Source organism: Buteo buteo, chromosome 8, assembly GCF_964188355.1.
Source record: "Buteo buteo chromosome 8, bButBut1.hap1.1, whole genome shotgun sequence".
Classification (NCBI taxonomy): domain Eukaryota; kingdom Metazoa; phylum Chordata; class Aves; order Accipitriformes; family Accipitridae; genus Buteo; species Buteo buteo.
Genome location: NC_134178.1, coordinates 16,226,327 through 16,244,530, shown reverse-complemented (window position 1 = coordinate 16,244,530; position 18,204 = coordinate 16,226,327). Strand labels below are relative to the sequence as shown.

The following is an 18,204-nucleotide window of genomic DNA, read 5'->3' as shown; positions in this document are numbered from 1 at the left end:
GTACTTGTAAACATTAAAGTTGACTTGTAAAAGGCGTTACTACTTAGTTCTACAAATATTTAATTATGTGTATTATGGATTGCATAAATACAGCAGGAAATATAATGGGGAAAAAGTCTGTGGTGTTCAGTCATTGTTTTACTAGACTTCAAATTTTTTCTCATTACTTCATGAAATTCTTCTCTAATTCAATCTTTGTCTTTTGTCTTTGCTGCCTTGCAGGGTTGGTACAGTAGGCCTCACTAAACTTAGCTGCAACTAAGAATTTCTCCTACATCAACTGAGTTAAGGCTGATGCTCTTGTGGAATGTGGATTAAAAGTGCGTGCTAAGTTCCAAATTTCCATTTGAGAAGCGGAGAAAGTAAATGTACCACAACCACCAGCATCAGGACAGCAAACCAAGGGACAAAGAATTTGATCCACAGTGTTGATATATGTTAACTGGTTCACGTGTTGCTTAAAAGACGTTTGCTGGGGGGCGAGAAGTGGACGTCAGCTGTGCGAAGTCATTTTGTTTACAAAAATGAGGGCTTCTTTGGAAACAGCAGACATTGCCATTGTGGCACTGTACTTCGTGCTTGTAATGTGCATAGGTTTTTTTGCCATGTGGAAATACAATCGGAGCACCGTAAGTGGCTACTTTTTGGCAGGGCGTTCTATGACCTGGGTAGCTATTGGTGCATCTTTATTTGTGAGCAATATTGGAAGTGAACATTTCATTGGGCTCGCAGGATCTGGAGCGGCGAGTGGATTTGCAGTAGGTGCATGGGAATTCAACGCCTTAATGCTTTTGCAGCTTTTAGGATGGGTCTTCGTCCCAGTCTACATCCGGTCAGGAGTATACACCATGCCTGAATACTTGTCCAAGCGTTTTGGAGGGCATAGAATTCAAATATATTTTGCAGCATTGTCTCTAATTCTTTATATCTTCACCAAACTCTCAGTTGACTTGTATTCAGGGGCGCTTTTTATTCAAGAATCGCTAGGTTGGAACCTTTATTTGTCGGTTATCCTCCTTATTGGAATGACTGCACTGTTGACTGTGACTGGAGGTCTTGTGGCTGTCATCTACACAGACACACTTCAAGCTCTGCTTATGATTATTGGTGCCCTCACACTTATGATCATAAGTATTACGGAGGTTGGTGGGTTTGAAGAAGTTAAAAGAAGGTATATGTTAGCATCACCAAATATTACGTCTATCTTGTTAACCTACAACATTTCCAATACCAATTCCTGCAATGTCGACCCAAAGCCTGATGCTCTTAAAATGTTGCGTGAGCCAACAGATGAAGATATTCCGTGGCCTGGATTTCTGTTGGGACAGACCCCAGCTTCTGTCTGGTACTGGTGTGCTGATCAAGTCATAGTTCAGAGAGTTTTAGCTGCAAAAAACATTGCTCATGCCAAAGGATCCACTCTGATGGCAGGCTTCTTAAAGTTGCTGCCGATGTTTATTATAGTTGTCCCAGGGATGATTTCACGAATACTGTTTGCAGATGATATCGCCTGCATTAACCCGGAACACTGTTTTCAAGTCTGCGGGAGCAGAGCTGGATGCTCTAACATTGCCTACCCACGTTTGGTGATGAAACTTGTGCCAGTTGGTCTACGGGGACTGATGATGGCTGTGATGATCGCTGCACTGATGAGTGACTTGGACTCAATATTCAACAGTGCCAGCACCATATTCACACTTGATGTCTACAAACTCATTCGGAAGAGCGCGACGTCTAGAGAACTGATGATTGTAGGAAGAGTCTTTGTTGCGTTCATGGTAGTTATAAGCATTGCCTGGGTCCCGATAATTGTAGAAATGCAAGGTGGTCAGATGTACCTTTATATTCAAGAGGTAGCAGACTACTTGACCCCACCGGTGGCTGCTCTGTTTCTTATGGGTATCTTTTGGAAGCGTTGCAATGAGCAGGGGGCTTTCTATGGCGGAATGGCTGGGTTTGTTCTTGGAGCGATACGGTTGATACTGGCATTTATCTATCGTGCTCCGGAGTGTAACCAGCCAGATACTAGGCCAAGCTTTATCAAAAACATCCATTACATGTATGTTGCAACAGCTCTGTTCTGGATCACTGGGATTGTGACCTTTGTAGTAAGCCTCCTCACACCTCCACCTACGAAGGAGCAGGTTCGGACGACCACTTTCTGGGCTGTGAAAAACAGGAACATAAAAGAGAACGCCGCAAAGGGGGAGCTGTACAAAGTGCAAGAAAAGAGCATCCTCAAGTGCAATGAAAACGCTAACCATATCATTCCAAATGGCAAATCGGAAGAAAATATTAAAAATATTAAGCCGGAGGATATAAATCTTCTGGTTACTTGCAGAGATGACAGCAACCCGGTGATTTCTGTGAGTCACTCTGAAGTCGAGACGCCAGTAGATTGTTACTCGAATGGACAAGCAGCTTTGATGGGAGAGAAAAAGCATGAGGAAGAAACTGATGATAGAGACAGACATTTGAAATTCATAGATTGGTTCTGTGGCTTTAAAAGTAAAAACATGAACAAGAGAGCTGTTCGGGAGATGGAGGAAGAGACTGTTTGTTTACAAATGCTGGAAGAGACTCCAAAAGTTAAACTATTACTAAATACTGGACTGGTCTGTGTCTGTTCGCTTGGAATATTCATGTTTGTCTATTTCTCTTTGTGAGTGAATAGTGAACTTTTAAGGGTATGGCTAAACATACAGAAGTTGATACAGGTCTCTGGAGGTTTTTTTTTGTTTTGTTTTGGTTTTTTTTTTTGTTTGTTTGTTTTTTGTTGTTTTTTTCCTTTCTTTTCAAACAGCATAACCGCAACCCAGGCATTGTTTACGCTATAATTGTAAGATCAACTCAACTTTAGCCTATTTAGAGACCATTTGAGACATGTTGTCCTATCTGCTGAAGGCAGAATGTGTTGTGTGGTGTCTTTTTCTTTTTTCCCCTTTTGTCTTTTTTTTTTTTTTCATCTGCAGTACTAACCTTTTGTTTTTCCATGTATACACGTATAAATATACCAAAGGCAGGCAGGTGGCTGTGTTTGAAGTCAGGCAGTTACAGAGCTCAGTCAGCATTAAGGTGAAGATAACAAGTAATCATTTACTGATGTGTAAAATCTAAATGGTTAAAGCAGTGTTGAAAGATTTTTAAATGTAGGGCTGCAGTGCACATTGCTGTGTAGTTGTTCTTTGTAACATAGCTGTATTACCTTGGCCAACTTAGCACCTTTTAATTTTGCTTGCTGCTGCTAGGTTTTTTTTCAGTTTTTCATTTCTCTTATGGCAACAACAGGAAGATATTTTGTCTCATCTTGTGGCACTTAAAACATGATAGCTGTTAGTAGCTTTCTGTCTTTTTTTTCTCTGTAAGAAATTTTTTTGTCTTTTGATTTTATTCTCTGTAAATTCCATTACTGAAAACTTGCCATATTTAAAAAAAAAAAAAGAAAAAAAACCTGGAGATGACAAACTGGCAATAGAGGAGAGGGGGAAAAGGAAAAAAAGAAATACTCTTTATTTGAGTTTTGTGGTATATTGAAATAGAAGAGTATATATTCAGCCTCTTCAGTCCCCAAACCTTTAGGGCATAATTAGGGTTAGCCTCTTTTTAGAGAAAAACCTGTACATAGGTTCTACCACATGGGAAAAAGAGAAATGTGAGACATTGCATGTCTTCAGTTTGGTAAGCACACTGAGAAATAACTCTTTTCCTCTGCTGTGTATGCCTAGGAGGAAATACTCTGCAGCCCTACCATTGCTGCATATATGGAGTCTGTAAGGGGCGAAAAACAAGTGGGAAGAAAAGAGGAAGGGGAAGTGGGGGAAAGAAGAGGAAGTGGTCCTTACTTTCCAGAGTCCTTTTGCCTTGTGTCTTCTCCCATTTCCTCTCTCACCCTGTCAAATCTTCCTTTTTAAGGAATGACTCCTGAGGTATTCTGTGTCAGGAGAGGAGCGCGTGCAGTTGTAATCTTTGTTGGCAACAAAGGTCTGCCCTTACGATTCTTCAAAAAAGTGAAACTTTTCCCAGGCAATCACAGACAATCAGTAGGTCTCAAGGTGCTGAGGTTCTTTCTTCCCGAAGGATGGATGCCTGGGGCAGGGAATGAACAGTTCCCAGGTGTGGAGGACGGGTGTGCAGCAGGTCGGTGGAACTCAACAGACCAAAAGGTTGCAGAGTTCGGTCTGCTTCCACCTTGGTAAAGCAGGGGAACGCATTGCCATCTTGGGGGCTCTCGCCCTTACGCTAAACCAAGCCAGGGTCTGTTTTTGCGCACAGAGGCCAGCTGACAGCGTGTGGCTGCACTCGTGGTATTAAACTTCCTTACTCTCCAGGACAGAGGGGTCACATCCAGGCTTCCTATGAAAATAATTTCTCCAACTGTCTTTGCTCCTGAGCTCCTCTCGGGACTTGTCTGGGAGAGCACAAACTGGTTAGGCCAAAAACGGTGTAAGGGACCATGCTGACAGTTCATGGATTCAAGGGTCCAGCAGTGTTTCCTTGGCACATAAACAACAGCCAATGCCTACGGGTGAAATGGTTCTGTAGAAATGAAATTTGGGTTAATCCTGCCTTTGAGTGCGGGAGAAAGTTTGCTTTCCAGTACAGTGGTGCTGTAAGCTGCAGGCCGTAATACATATTTTCAGATAAAATGATTAACTTTCATTTTTGTGGGTTTTTTTGTTTGTTTTGTGTTGTTTTTAAATCGATTGAATCCCATTCATTCTGAGACTTTAGCCAGATGCCAGGATGCCCCACCTTTCTCCACTTTGTTCAGTTTTTGCTGCTGGAAAGTAGACTACTCTTAACTGGAAATACAGTAATAAATGTAGGAGCAGTGTTGTAATATATGTAGAAGAGGAGAGTTACCATACCTGAGTCTTGATGTTAATACCAGTGTGACGAGACAGATTTTCTTACGGTTTGTGTGGCTGGCTTCGTTCAGAAAAATACTTCAAATCCTTTTTTTAATGGTAAAATCGTAGTATGTGAAATATGTTAATGGCATCTCAAGTTACTTCATTAGTGGGCTGAGTTGGGAAGGATGGTGCTATAAAAAGATATAAAACATAGTTAATTGTTTCTATGCAGGATAAAGTAATCTAGGGCAAAATTTTATCTTAGTAGGATGAAAAATAACAACTTGTGTAGGGTAAAGATCAGTCTCAGTCCAACAATACCTTCTTGAAAAGGCTGGGATCTGGCTAATATGCCTAGTTTGGCACAGGGAAGGAGAGAATCATGTACCAGGCACTGTCCCTTAGTAACTTGGCATGTCTTTCTGTTGGCAGCTGGTACTTGGATTTTCCAGACCAGTCCTTTTTGCTCTCAATATTAACAAATGCATTGCCACCTAACCTGTGAAGCCAGGTTAGCTCAGGGACCCTTTTGCTTGGCTGCCATTGCTTCATCTGTGCTTGCTTTTTTCCCAGGGTGCCTTACGTGGTTATGAAGCTGAAAGCATGGCTTTTATTGCCACCTGAAGAGTGATTTGCTTATAATGGCTTTTCCCAGCTTTTTTCCTCTGCTCTCCTCCCCTCCCCCCCAATCATTTGCTATTTAAAGAGAAAGCTGTTTAAAGAGTTAATACACAGGATGCCTGTATCCTGTTCAGTATAACTACAGTCAGATCCGTGGTGAAATTGTCCTTTGACTGTGTTAGGGAGTCACAGTCCTTCGCAAATATACAGTGTAGCTTTCAACTGTTGAATCTGAGATACTCCATCTCCCAGTTAATTTATTCTCACTTTTGCTAAACTAACAAGTTGTTGCATTATTCACAGTGGTGATTTGCAGTCAGCCAGGATCTTAATAAAGTAATACTTTGCATCCCCCCATCTTTAGACCTGTTATTGTTAAGAAGCTTTTAAGCAAATTATTTTTCCAGTGCTTTTTCTCTTCAGTCTTTTAAAAATGTGTTTCTGTGCTACTCTCTGCCTAATGCTGGCCTCTTCAGTCGTGCTCTGTTTTTATGTCTTAGAGCTGTCATAGAACTTGCAAATGTTCTTTGCTGCCTATAACCACTTAATAAAAGGTCTTTATTAGAAAAAAAAAAAATAAGGCTTCAAGCAAACTGTTTATTGGTGAGCAAGTACCTTGCCCTATGTTAAGGACCTTAGTATAAGAAGTTGCTTGAGGATTTTTTTTTATAGCGTAAACATGCCTTTGCTGATCTTCTGATCATGATCTACATGGAAGAGGTGTTAACCCAGATTAATATGTTTTGGTTTAAACACCAACTTTTTGGACCAGTAAAACTACAGAGTGTCTCCCATAATGGACAATCAGTTCCATAAATTTTAATGACTGGCCTGGCCCCCTCCTTCTCAGTGGGACTGGCTGGTCATGCAGGGGTAGATCCAGGAGGACATGTGCTTCTGTCTTGCAGCGATTGGTTTATTTATTGCCTTGTGCTTAGAACGACAGTCGTGAAAAACTTATTTTGGAATGACACCTTTTTTTTTGTTGTTATTTCCCTTAACTTATTTTTCTGTTAAGATATTTGAATTTTCTCCCAGAAATTTGTTAGAAGCCTTTTATTTAAAAAAGAAAAAAAGAAAAAGGAAAAAAAAAAGAGGCTTGTTGAGAGCTCCATAGTACAGTCTGGGAGACTGTTCTTATTTAATTTTTTTTTAAATGACTGATTTGATGCTATTCTCTGCCAAAGTTTAGGGTTTTTTGTTGTTTTTGTAATTTTTCCTGTTAGCTTTTACTAATACCTGAAAGGAAATGGTGAGAGATTGTAAGAAATTAAAATGGCCTTCAGTGTACCGCTTGTGTATTTTCTACTTCGCTTCCGTGTTCCCCTTTCCACCCTAATCCCAGAAGGGCCAGCATGAGACTTCTGATGAGAGTACTGTAACTGAGTAGTGAAAAGGATTTCCCACAATGTTGCAGTGAAGCGGGCAGAGCCATCAAAGGATCTCTGTGCGAACACTTATAGCAGAAGATGCTTACAACTTTAAAACGTACAGCTTTATTTTTTTTATATATATATTTTTTTAAATCCTAAGATAAAGGAGGTATTGGGAGATGCTCCCTTTCAGAGAACAGGATACATGGAAGAAGTTGGAGTTGCTAAGCTCTAGCTTTCTTGAGGAAATCTTTGGATTTAGCATGTATAGCGAAGCAAAAGTACTCATCTGTTAATTTGGTATTCTGTGTGTTCTGTGCCCTTAAATGTAATTGTTTTGAAAATAAAACTAACCTTGTTATGTGATGTTAAAAAGCAGACTTGTGTGCAATGTTTTAAAATTTTTTTAAGAAAATGTTTGTATATAATTAAATGGTTTAATGTGCTTTAATTGGCCTAAGGTAAAGAGTAGTCCTAGAATGTAAACATATATAATTAGGATTTCTGATTTCACTGTGAGATCTCTGAATTCTCTTGTTTTGCAAAGTGGTTTGTTTTGTTTACAAAACACTTTCTATTATTTCTTTTATGGTGTTGGTTTAAAGGCATTTGCTTCACTTCTGTTCTAATATTCATGGTATAGTGACATCTGGTGACACTTAGCATTATCAGTTTCACTGTGTAAAGTCAGACACTTTGAGCAAAAATGGTAATGATATGACAATTCTCTGTGTCTATGAATACACGTTTTTAAATGAGGTGGTTATAAAAATAGTTGCTGTGCAAAATGTTAGTAGTCTTCTTCAAGAAGAAAGCAAATTTTTAATATCACTAGAGCAGTCTCTTCATTCATCTTCTTATTTTTAAAGCACAGTGTCAAAGTGATGCTGCTTTACCTTGTATCTCTGATAAAATGTTTTTTTAGATATCTGTGAAGTATTTTTGGTTTTTGTTGCTGTTGTATTTTTCTGCAGATTTTATATAAAATACCAGTTAATGAACTGCCTTTTTGTTTTTTTTAACTATTCAACTAAAATACATTTCAGACCAAAACCAAATGATATCATATACCCTTTGAAACCTGCCTTTTTCCTTGTCCCTTGTTCTTTTTTCTTTTTTTTCCTTTTTTCTTTCTTTTTTTTTTTTTTTTTTGAATTAAGCCAAATGGGCATGTAGATAAGATCACTATAATGGATCCAGGTCTCTTTTAGTAAAGTGTTATTTAAAGGTCTGTTAAGATCTTATAAGACAATATACTGAAAAAAATTATTGTAGTAGGAATATAGATTTAGAAGTGTTAATGAGATTAATACAGCTTAATTATATTGTAAGTTGCTACTGTCCTTAATGACAAGCTTTTTGTCATAGAAACGATGTATGATAAATTAATTTTGGTCTAGTGTATAGAATTATCATATTGCTATAAATCTTTGAAGTAAATCTGATGCAAAATTTTCATAGTTAGCATTGCTGGCCCTGTGTATACTGTTCTTTGTATACTGTATGCATATTATTTTGCCTACTGCATTAGTCTTCAAACTAAAACTCTTATTAGAGAGTATTTGGATACTTCAGACTGTGTTTCTTGCAGTTTACATTCCTTTACCATGGCATTTTGTCCTGTCTAAAAGTATTGTATGGAAATGTTTAAAACTTCTGTACAAAGTTTCAATAAAAATAGAGGAAAAAAACCAAACAAACAACAAAACAGATATTTGTGAAGCTATTTTGGAGAACCTGTCCATAATTGTCATGTATTCTTACTTGTAGTAAGCGTTGCATCACTATATATAAAGATACTTCCCTTTTTTCCCTGTTATTAAAAGGCAGACCTCTTGAAGTAGGGTGTGGGCATTTGCTTAGAGAAGTAAAAAACTCCAAACTAGATTCTTTAAAACTGCAAGAAGAACTTAAGGATCCAAGATACCGGTGCAGAGTTTGGCTGCAAAAACTTTAGGCCAACTTCTGTTGTGGGGAGGTGAGTCTGGGGTGGGCTGGACTGTGGACTGATCTTTCTGTGACCTGCAGCTCAGGATGCTGGCAGGGCAAGGCTACCTGCCTGAAGCACCCTGCAGAGCAGCAGCTTGCATGCAAAACAAAATATGGGTAAACCCTCATTTAGCAGAGCGGCCTTGTTGGTTATCATGCAAAATTGTGGGGGTTTTTTTGGTTCTTTTTTTTTTTTTTTCTTCTTTAAGTGCCCTGTTCAGCTGCTGTTTAACCAATTCTTGAGTGGGACAGGCGCCTTCTTATGTGATTCTGGAGTGCCCTTAAATACTTCCAGTTGTGCTTCACTATCCCTCTGGGACTGCCCCAGCCTGGACGCCTTGGTGTCTGTCTTGTGTTTATTTCTGACTGCGATCTAGAAGTCGGTCCTAGTGCCCAAGTCCTCCAAGGAGCCTGTGCCAGCAGTCAGTCTCTGAGAATGATACATGTGATGCTGTCTTCTCCCTTGTAGGAGGCACTTACAGCTTGTGGTAGTCAGTGCTTAGATGGTTGCCTTTGGGGAGGGAAGGATACCTTCTCATGATTTCTATTTCAAAAAGATTAAAACATCAATGCAGTTCTGTAAGCAGAGACAAAACATGAGTCTCCCACTTCCTTCTCCCTCACGTCCCTGTCCCCCATAAGGACATATTTGAACTAATTGCCAGGGAAAGCATGGTGTGAATCATGACTTCTTAGTTGTCCAGCAGTGATGGTTCAGCAAGGAAGGGGACAGGCCTGGTGTTTAATCACCTGTGGATTAGGGATTAAGACGTTCTTTTAGAGATGGGATGTTGGCAAAAACTGTGAGAAGGATGTTAAACCCAGATTTTCAGTTGCAGAGGAAATGCTCCATTCATCAAAATTATTCTTGGTATTCTCTTCTTTTGCTTCTGTGTCGTAAAAGAAAAGTGGAAGCTTTGCTGTTGTTTGTTGAAGGAATGGATGAAAAACATTCCAGAGGGGAAGCTTTGGATTTGGGATGAAAAATAAGCAGTTTCCTGCCTGCAAACTTAGTTTGGGTTTGTGATTTCCAGTAGGGAGTGGGACTCCTGTGTTTTCATTAGTTAGCTGTTAATTAATTGGTTATTTAATTAGTTTATTAGGTGATTATTTAGTGAGTAGCTTTCCATTTCACTGATTTGAAAAAAGGTTCAAGAAGCCTCTTTGTCACCAGCTGGTTCCATTTGTATTAGTTAGCAAAGACTCTGTCAATCCCTAGTTTACTAATGTTTGAGACTTTAATATTTCTTCGGATGTGGAGTCTTGGCCTAGGCAAGTTGTGGGCAGGTTCAATAAATGCTGCAGCAGCATTTATTTTGAGGGTTCACTGGAAAAACCCAAGGAGATGGTGGTAATGAGTACTCTTTGCCTGTTGGCTCTGAAGTGAATTCTCCCTCCTTGGATGTGGCTGTCCCAGTTTGCCCTCTGCATGTTCTCGTGCCAGGAAAGTGAACAAGCCAGGAGGTTTCAGCTCCCTGCTTTCTTCTTGCCTGTCTAGCAAGCATGTTTAATCAGGTTGTACTTAGTGAATTGCTTTTTTGATGTTTTTTTGTGTTTTTTTTTTTATGTGTTCGTAGACTGATAGGAATAAGGTGACAATCTGACTTCATGGTCATGATGTTTATAACCCTTTAATTTGTCAGCAACTATTTTTAATAGTTACCTGAACCATGAAACTAGTTTTGTAAGTTAGCTTTGAGTATCTCAGTATATATGCTGTAGTGTACAGGAGAATTTGAGCAAGAAATTGCCAAAGTTTGCTTTCGCTTGTGCATACCAGTTGGTGAAAACACTGTGACTTCCACCTTAAATGCTATTCTGGTTCAGAGCCAAAGATAGTTACTTTTCTGCAAAAGCATGAGGACTTCAAAATGATGGCTATGGCCCTCACATACTCTTTGGAAGCTTTTTAACTATGTTCAGCTTTTTCTTAGTCTTGACTCTTCTTTGTTCTTCTGTGGCAGTAAGGATGTGTATGATGTGTGTAACAGCTACATGTTAGGAACCAATCTCTAGTTCTTAAAAGATTTTTTTCATAGAAGGGAGCTCTTAGTGGCTTAGACTAGTCTGGATGGTGCTAGTGGTACACCTTAGGTCTGGAGTGTTGGGGACTTGGTTAGAATATATCCTGACGCCTAACTGCTACAATGGATGCTTTGGACAGTCGCAGGTATTTTTCCCAAGGCTGGACCATTGCTGGCACTCCAAGGCTGGAAGCCTCCAACCCAGAGAATGTAAAAATTAACTGTGTTTGGCCTTTGCAGCTGTGACTCAGCCAAACTAGTGTTTGTCTTCTGAAGGCATGCAGTGCCTGTTTCCTTTGCTGCTGTGCAGATTTCCCCCAGTTACAGAGGTGTGAAAGCTGATTTGAAAAATGCTGAACATGCCCCTAACAATTAAACTGAAAGAACCTCATGAAGTTCAACAAGGCCAAGTGCAAGGTTCTGCACAGGGGCTGGGACAATGCCAAGCACAAATACAGGCTGGGCGGAGAATGGATTGAGAGCAGCCCTGAGGAGAAGGACTTGGGGGTATTAGTGGATGAAATACTGAGTATGAGCCGGCAGTGTGCGGTTGCAGCCCAGAAAGCTGATTGCATTCTAGGCTGCATCAAAGGAAGAGTGACTGGCAGGTCAAGGGAGGTGATTCTCCCCCTCTACTCTGCTCTGGTGAGATGCCAGCGTCTGGGTACTGCGTCCAGCTCTGGGGTCCCCAGCACAAGAAAGACATGGACCTGCTTGAGCAGGGGCCATGAAGATGATTGGGGGCTGGAGCACCTCCCCTGTGAAGACAGGCTGAAAGAGTTGGAGTTGTTCAGCCTGGAGAAGAGAAAGCTCCAGGGAGACCTTACAGCAGCCTTTCAGTACCTAAAGGGGGCCTACAAGAAAGCCAGAGAGGGACTCTTAACAGGAACTGTAGTGATAGGATGAGAGTTAATGGCTTTAAACTGAAAGAGGGTAGATTTAGATTAGATATTAGGAAAAAATTCTTTACTAAGTGGTGAGACACTGGAACAGGTTGCCCAGAGAAGTTGTGGATGCCCCATCCCTGGAAGTGTTCAAGGCCAGGTTGGATGGGGCTTTGAGCAACCTGGTGGAGCAGAAGGTGTCCCTGCCCATGGCAGGGAGGTTGGAACTAGATGATCTTGAAGGTCCCATCCAACCCAAACCATTCTATGATTCTATGATCTAAAGGTCATGAGAGGAAGAAAACTTACTTGTAGTTTCTGGTAAGCTTGGTCTTAGAAAGTTTCTGATAAGTAGACTTTAGCTGGCCCAGAGTGTTACGTTGAAGTCCATACTATAATTTATTGTGGTTGAGAAGAAGAGGTTAAGTTTCGAAATGGGGTTTTAAGGAATGTGTTTAATTGATTCTGAAGTTGTGGCCAATTGTTATGTTAACTGTTTCTGGTAATAAACCCTTGAAATGGCCCTGAATCATGGAGGATTTTGTTGCTGTTTACTTCAGACTTACAAGACACCTTCTAGAGTTCTTTTTAGAAATTATCCAGAGTATCAACTCTCTAAAATGAATTAAATTCAGCTAAGTTCAGTGTTGAGACTGGTGTGTTAATTTAACTGTGACATGGTGTTTATAGGGTACTTGTTTTGCTTGGCTTTTAGTTCAGTTTCTTTAATAATTTCCTTTGATCTTAAATACTGAGTTAAAAAAATTACATTGTGGAATTTAGATTCTTTGAAGAAAAAAGGCGGATTTTGGAACAGAAGAAATACTAGCATCACTTTGACTTTAAAAGTTGCTGCTTCCTCTGCATCTAAGTCCCTGGACTTCATAGTCGCATCAGGTAAAGTTGCTAGTTCCTTGGCTTATACCCTGTTAAAATGGTAATTAAAGATCTGTTTTGAGGATGGGGTGTTATTTTTAATTCAGACTGAGTCAATTTTGATCACTCCCCCAAACTTATTTTTGGTGACTTGCCTGCTATAACTTTCTCACTATTTGCCAAATCCGTTTCTAGAATAGTATCATGCTTTTTTGTTCAATCAATGTTTGATGGAAATATGAAACGGTTATCACATTCAGGAGCACCTGGGTTTCTCCCCTTTGGTCCTTATTCTATATCAGAAAAATTGTACTGTCGTAGCTACAGAAACCTCTGTCTCTACCTAGTGCTGCCCTACTTCCAGCTTTCCCTAGACCGCTCCCTCCCCACCGCTGCCTGGGTCTGAACTTCCAGGCAGGTATCCAGAGTCCTCACGTTTTTGTTGCTCAGTTTCCGGACATCCTGATCGCGCTCATCGGTCACATGCAGGCTGTTTTTAGCAGGGATGCAGCACGGCTCCCACATGTTCTGTTTGCTTGATCTACTACTTTTATCATTATTTTGATCTTGTTCGAATAGTACATATTCTTCAGTGGTTGTACCCTACTTAGAGCTGCTGTTCTGTGTTGTTTATGCTTTTATAGTAATTGCAGCTTTGCATCTTGCACCAGGAGTTCAAGTTTGTTTCCTAGGCAGATAAAGGACAACCCTGCCACTAGCTGTATTGTATGCCTGGCTAAGGGTCTTACTAATATTAGCACTAATTTTTTCTTTGCTGTCCATTCTTAATCTACTGATTATTTTTTCATCTGTTTGCTGTGTCGTCTTGTGTACTAAAACAGGGTGTGACAATTATATGACCCTTTCCAGCTTCCCCTTGTTTCTCATTGCAAAAGCTCTTCTTCTTTCTTATGCCAGTGTTGATCTTGGCTAGTTCACAAATGTATGTGTGGTTTTTTATCATTTTCACTAATAAGTTTCTAGTGTTTTATTATGTGGTAAATGACAACGCTTTTCCCCCTAGTTTTGCTGCTTTTGAATTGCAGCTTTCTTGTAAACATACATTTTGCATTCTTTGATTTCCACCTCAATAAATAATCTCAGAACAACCTTTTGTAACTGCTTAACAACCAAAAGAAGACATAGTTTTATCCTACTATTACTATGTTGAAGGGATAATCAAGCTAATTATGATGGATTTCTTTCTGTTTATAACTTAAGGAGATATGCCCACTGACTTTAAATGCTTCCTGTTAAACTGAGTAAGTGGCCAGAAGACCTTGAGTACAGTTCTAGCCCTAAAACTAAGTATTTGGTGTCTGCTTCCTTTTCTTTCTCTAAAGACTCTTTTTGGAGGAGCTTCGGTGGCTTGAGAAGGCTTCTTTTTTAGCCAGTTTGTTTTTTTCTGTCCCTTTGACTTTCTGTCTTCTTTTGAGCTCCCTCTGGCCAGCTAACAAGATGGAAAATTAAGCAGTGGCGCAGAGTCCTTTCACAGGGCTCTAGTTCCAGCCACAGTGTTGTCCTTCCCATTAGGATTGGGCGGGTGGCTCCTTGTTTTTAAGGAGACATCAGCATTACAAAAGCTTTACTTCAAGCCCTTGCCATGTTTCTGGTCTGTCTCCAAGCTGTTCTTTGCTGAGCTCATGTCTGTTTTGCCTCCAGTAGAACAGAAGATACTTTGCCGTCAGAGTAGTCCCCGTTTTTTTTCTGTTCGCCTATTTTTAATACACTTGCCAGTTGCCATGTGAGTTCTGTATGACTGATAAAAACCATGCTGTAGTTTTTAGTCACACTGGTGGTATATGACTTGCCCTGAAAAAGAGATTGTTGGCGCTGTGTTGCAGTACTTGCTGGTTGTTACCGTGCATTTGTGGCTTTGATCCTGGGTGGTAATTGATGGTGCACCCCTGTCCGTTTCCAATTGTGCAGTCTGGGGAGATGCTGAAGAAGGCTGTGCATTAAAGAGCTTTCTGCTCATTTGGGTGATGATTATGCTAAGCTGAAAGACTGGTGAAGAGAAGAGGAGAAGCCAGAGGTACGGAGGAAGTGCTTAGGGCATGGTGTTCAGCTGTGGTTTGCGTGACACCTGGGGCTATGTATAACTTCATGGGAATAGTGGAGTTTTAAATACGCTGAACTGGAGTCTCTGTGGAAAGGTGCCCAGTGATCTCAATGCACGTAGTTCCTGCGGCATCGGCAGCAGCTGCGCGAGGTCTCTGTGGCAGCGCAGCTGCCTGGTAAGCGTGGCTGCAGGTATCCTCATCTGTGGAGAAAGCCAATGATATGCAGAAGGGATGTTTTGTAACATACCTCTGTTGTGATTGTTCTGCCCGACAGATGCAGGGTTGACATGCTAGTTAACATTTTTCTTCTGGGCAGCTCTAAGTGGGGGTAGAGGAGTGGGGAATTTTGATCTCTAGACAGCAGTCCTTCAATTACTTCTTCTAGGGGCAGTTTTCCAAGGAAAAGCCCTTGGACAGTCTGCAGTGACCTCCCTCCTCTTCCTTCCATGGCTTGGTCAGGTCCATAGGGCTGTACCTTTCTGAGAACAAGGTAGCTGAACTCGTGGCTGAATGATAGTGAACCAAGTTCACTGACAAAGTTCACCAAGTTCACTAAGGGTGAAGGCAGTTGAAAGGGCTCTGGCTTGACTGTGCACGCAGGAGGGGGAACCAGAGCTAGAATTACATACCAGGGCTTATGCACTCTTCCTAGCACTTCCTCCTCTCCAGCATGGATATCCTGGCACCAGTTTCCGTTTTCTTCTTTTCTCTCCCCTATCTTTGCTTCCCCACATCTGTGGTACTGGAATTAGTGCTGGCTGTTCAGGAAAAAATGTTGTGGCTCCTGGGTTGGGAGCCAGGCAATACCATTTGCTATGTCCTCAACTGGTCTGGCTCTGAGGCAAACCAAGGAACCTGTGTCTGTGGATATTATGGTTAGCAAAGGCTAGCCTATATATAGTTTGGTTGATGGCTTTAGGCAAGCTATGATAAACCATGATCTTTTTTGGAGAGGAAGAATGAGAGGGATTACAGTGACAAGCTTTCAAAACCAACAATTAGTTTATGTTTTCAAAGTATGTCCGCAAGTGGGGAGGTTGCAAAAATGTGTAATATTTTACAATCCTTAATGTAGAAATCTGTGGCTTTCTTTTCTTGTTCTTTTTGTTTTGTTTTTAAATACATGGGACTTGATCTTAGGCTTCATTGTGTTTAGAAACTGCACACCATGTTGGACATGCAGCCACTCAGGGAATGTGCTGATCTGTTGGCATGTATAAAAGAGACAAAAAGGTTATGTGTCGTTTGAGGGATGAGGGATGTAGAGGAGTAAGCTTCCCCAATAACATTTGACTTAAATCTGCATGGTTGTTAAGAAGGGTATGTCGGACAACTCTGCTGCTGGACACACAGCTGTTTGTCTAAAGGTCTCAATCAATTAAGATCTCTTTTGAACAGAGCTGTGTTTATGGATCAGCATTTTTTATGCAAGTGGGAGACAGGTACCAGCAGTAAACTTAACAGTATTTTTATTCATCGACCTGCCAGATTTATCCTGCAATAATTGTCTGAGCACCGTGGAGGCTTCTGCAACCTAACCACCCACAGCAGGCACAGTGGGAGAAGACTTGAATGGCAGATCCTATTGCTTTCCAAGAGTGTATTTTCAAGCCTAGGGTTGGAAGCAGTACAGGTGTGCTGCAGTGCACAAAATATTAAAACTGTGAAGTTAGCTGCCCATTCTCTCCTAAAACTGCTCATTTCCCTTACTAATGTGGGTAAGTAAAATCCTAATGGTTGGTGTCAGATTCTCGTTTAAAAGGCAAAACTTTCTAGATAGTAATGCGTACCTTGGTGCCTGCTTCACAAACTCAGTTATTCTTGTTTTTCTCGTCTTTCTTGAAGCCACATTTCTAGTGTAGTTCTTATAGCCTTAAACTATGTTACCCTAGTTTTTGGCTTGTCTGTGTGAAGCTGCTGCTTCATAACAAACGAGAGTGTCTCACCAGTAGCTCCTGATTTAGATGGGTTTGAGTGCTGAGATCCTGTGTTGATGGAAGCAGCCTAAAACCTGTCTAGAGTTTGGGCCAGCTTCTCTTGCCTTTGTGCCATGTAAGTCAAGCTAAAACAGCCATAAGGAGCTTGGGTAGAAATTCTTCATGGAGAAAGTCTTAAGAAAAGAGCCTCTGTTCCCCTCTCTGCCCTTGCGTTTCGGCATTTGTGGAGTGTGGAGGACAGGGTCAGGTAAAGTGGAGCTGCTACCTTTCTCTGGTTGTTACTGCTGTTTCTCCAATAGCAGAAGTTTGAAAGAACGCTTTCCACTATGGCAAAACAACATGCGGGTGTGATGCAGAATAAGAGATTTTGTTCTATCTCTCACCTAGTTGTTGGCGTTATTGTGAAGACACTACTTAATATCCTTACTTGGCTTTTCCTGATTCTGTTCCTCATCTTCAGTCCTGTCAGCTCAGCCAACAGATTTGACAGTCACCCTTCCCACTCCTCGAGTACTGCTCAAAGTACTGAGGGACTAACATGCCATAGCTGCTGCTTTCCAGTTCTTCTTTGATAATACTTGCTTGTCCTTCTGCTTGGGTTTGTGGAGAGAGAGAGAGAGGACTGCATGTGAATGCTTAGTGGTAATTGTCAGACATATTAGAGGATGAAAAGTAACACAAAATATGAGCATATAGAGAAGACTAAGAATCCTGTCTTGGAAGAAAATCCTTGTGTTGATGGGATACTCTCTAGTATTTTAATGTAGTATGCAGAAGTATTTGAGAGATGAGAGAGATTTAAAGGGGGGGGGAATGAAAGTATTAACATGGTCAGCATCAATAGTTGGTCAGTATCATCAGCTGTAGCATTGATGTGCGAGTGCCCACATGATTTTACAGAATTGGGTTTATGCTATTTTTCTAGCAAAGGGCTGTATAGTTGTGGTTTGCCTGCCCATCTGTCAGTCTCTCCTTCCTAAGTTTTGAACTCACTGGTTTTGTTTCAGGTAAGCTCGAATGACCTTTGGAAATCTCAGAAATTCAGACTCCTGTAATATTTGTGGAAACAGCTTGCTTTGTGGCAAGAGGCCAAAAAGAGTTGTAAGAAGACCCAATTAATTCTGCAAATCTTTTGGGGAAGGAGGTCCTAAGCATGAAAGGTGCTTACCTGAAAATCTAATGAGTGATAATGGAGGCAGCCATCCTAAGTCTACTGAAGAATAGTGTTACTCCTGATTCTGAGCTAAAATACAATTTAAATTAATATAGTATAATCCATAAGATATCTTAATCCCTTCATCCTAACTTTTCACACTGTGACAAGAGATATCTTTAGTATTTGTTGTGAGAAACAATAGTTTTAGTGCACTGAAGAATTTTGGCAAGGTAGCAACGTTTCTTCATGTGTGAACATACTTGTCTGATCCCCGTAATTGTTTTACAACACAATCTAAACATTTGTTGAAAAAAAGTTCAGGCATTTTTGCTGACCTTATAACTGTTTAGGCTCTTTGTGTTGAAAATAAATTTCCCAAAGAGTTTATACAGCTGGAGAAAGGGGGATAAAATTTCTGATTGATAGTG

At 40.6% G+C, this 18,204-nt stretch overlaps 2 protein-coding genes across 9 annotated transcripts in view; both read left to right on the top strand.

Annotated features, from left to right (window-relative positions):
• Positions 1–8,600, top strand: part of SLC5A3 (solute carrier family 5 member 3) — a 38,752-nt gene extending 30,152 nt beyond the window's left edge. For all 8 annotated transcript variants that reach the window (XM_075033762.1, XM_075033760.1, XM_075033758.1 and 5 more), the window contains one exon: positions 223–8,600. In XM_075033762.1, the coding sequence (XP_074889863.1) occupies positions 525–2,666 (2,142 nt within the window). In that variant the 5' untranslated portion in view covers positions 223–524 and the 3' untranslated portion in view covers positions 2,667–8,600. The remainder of the gene's footprint in view (positions 1–222) is intronic.
• Positions 1–18,204, top strand: part of MRPS6 (mitochondrial ribosomal protein S6) — a 47,472-nt gene that overhangs the window by 14,230 nt on the left and 15,038 nt on the right. The window lies entirely within an intron of this gene.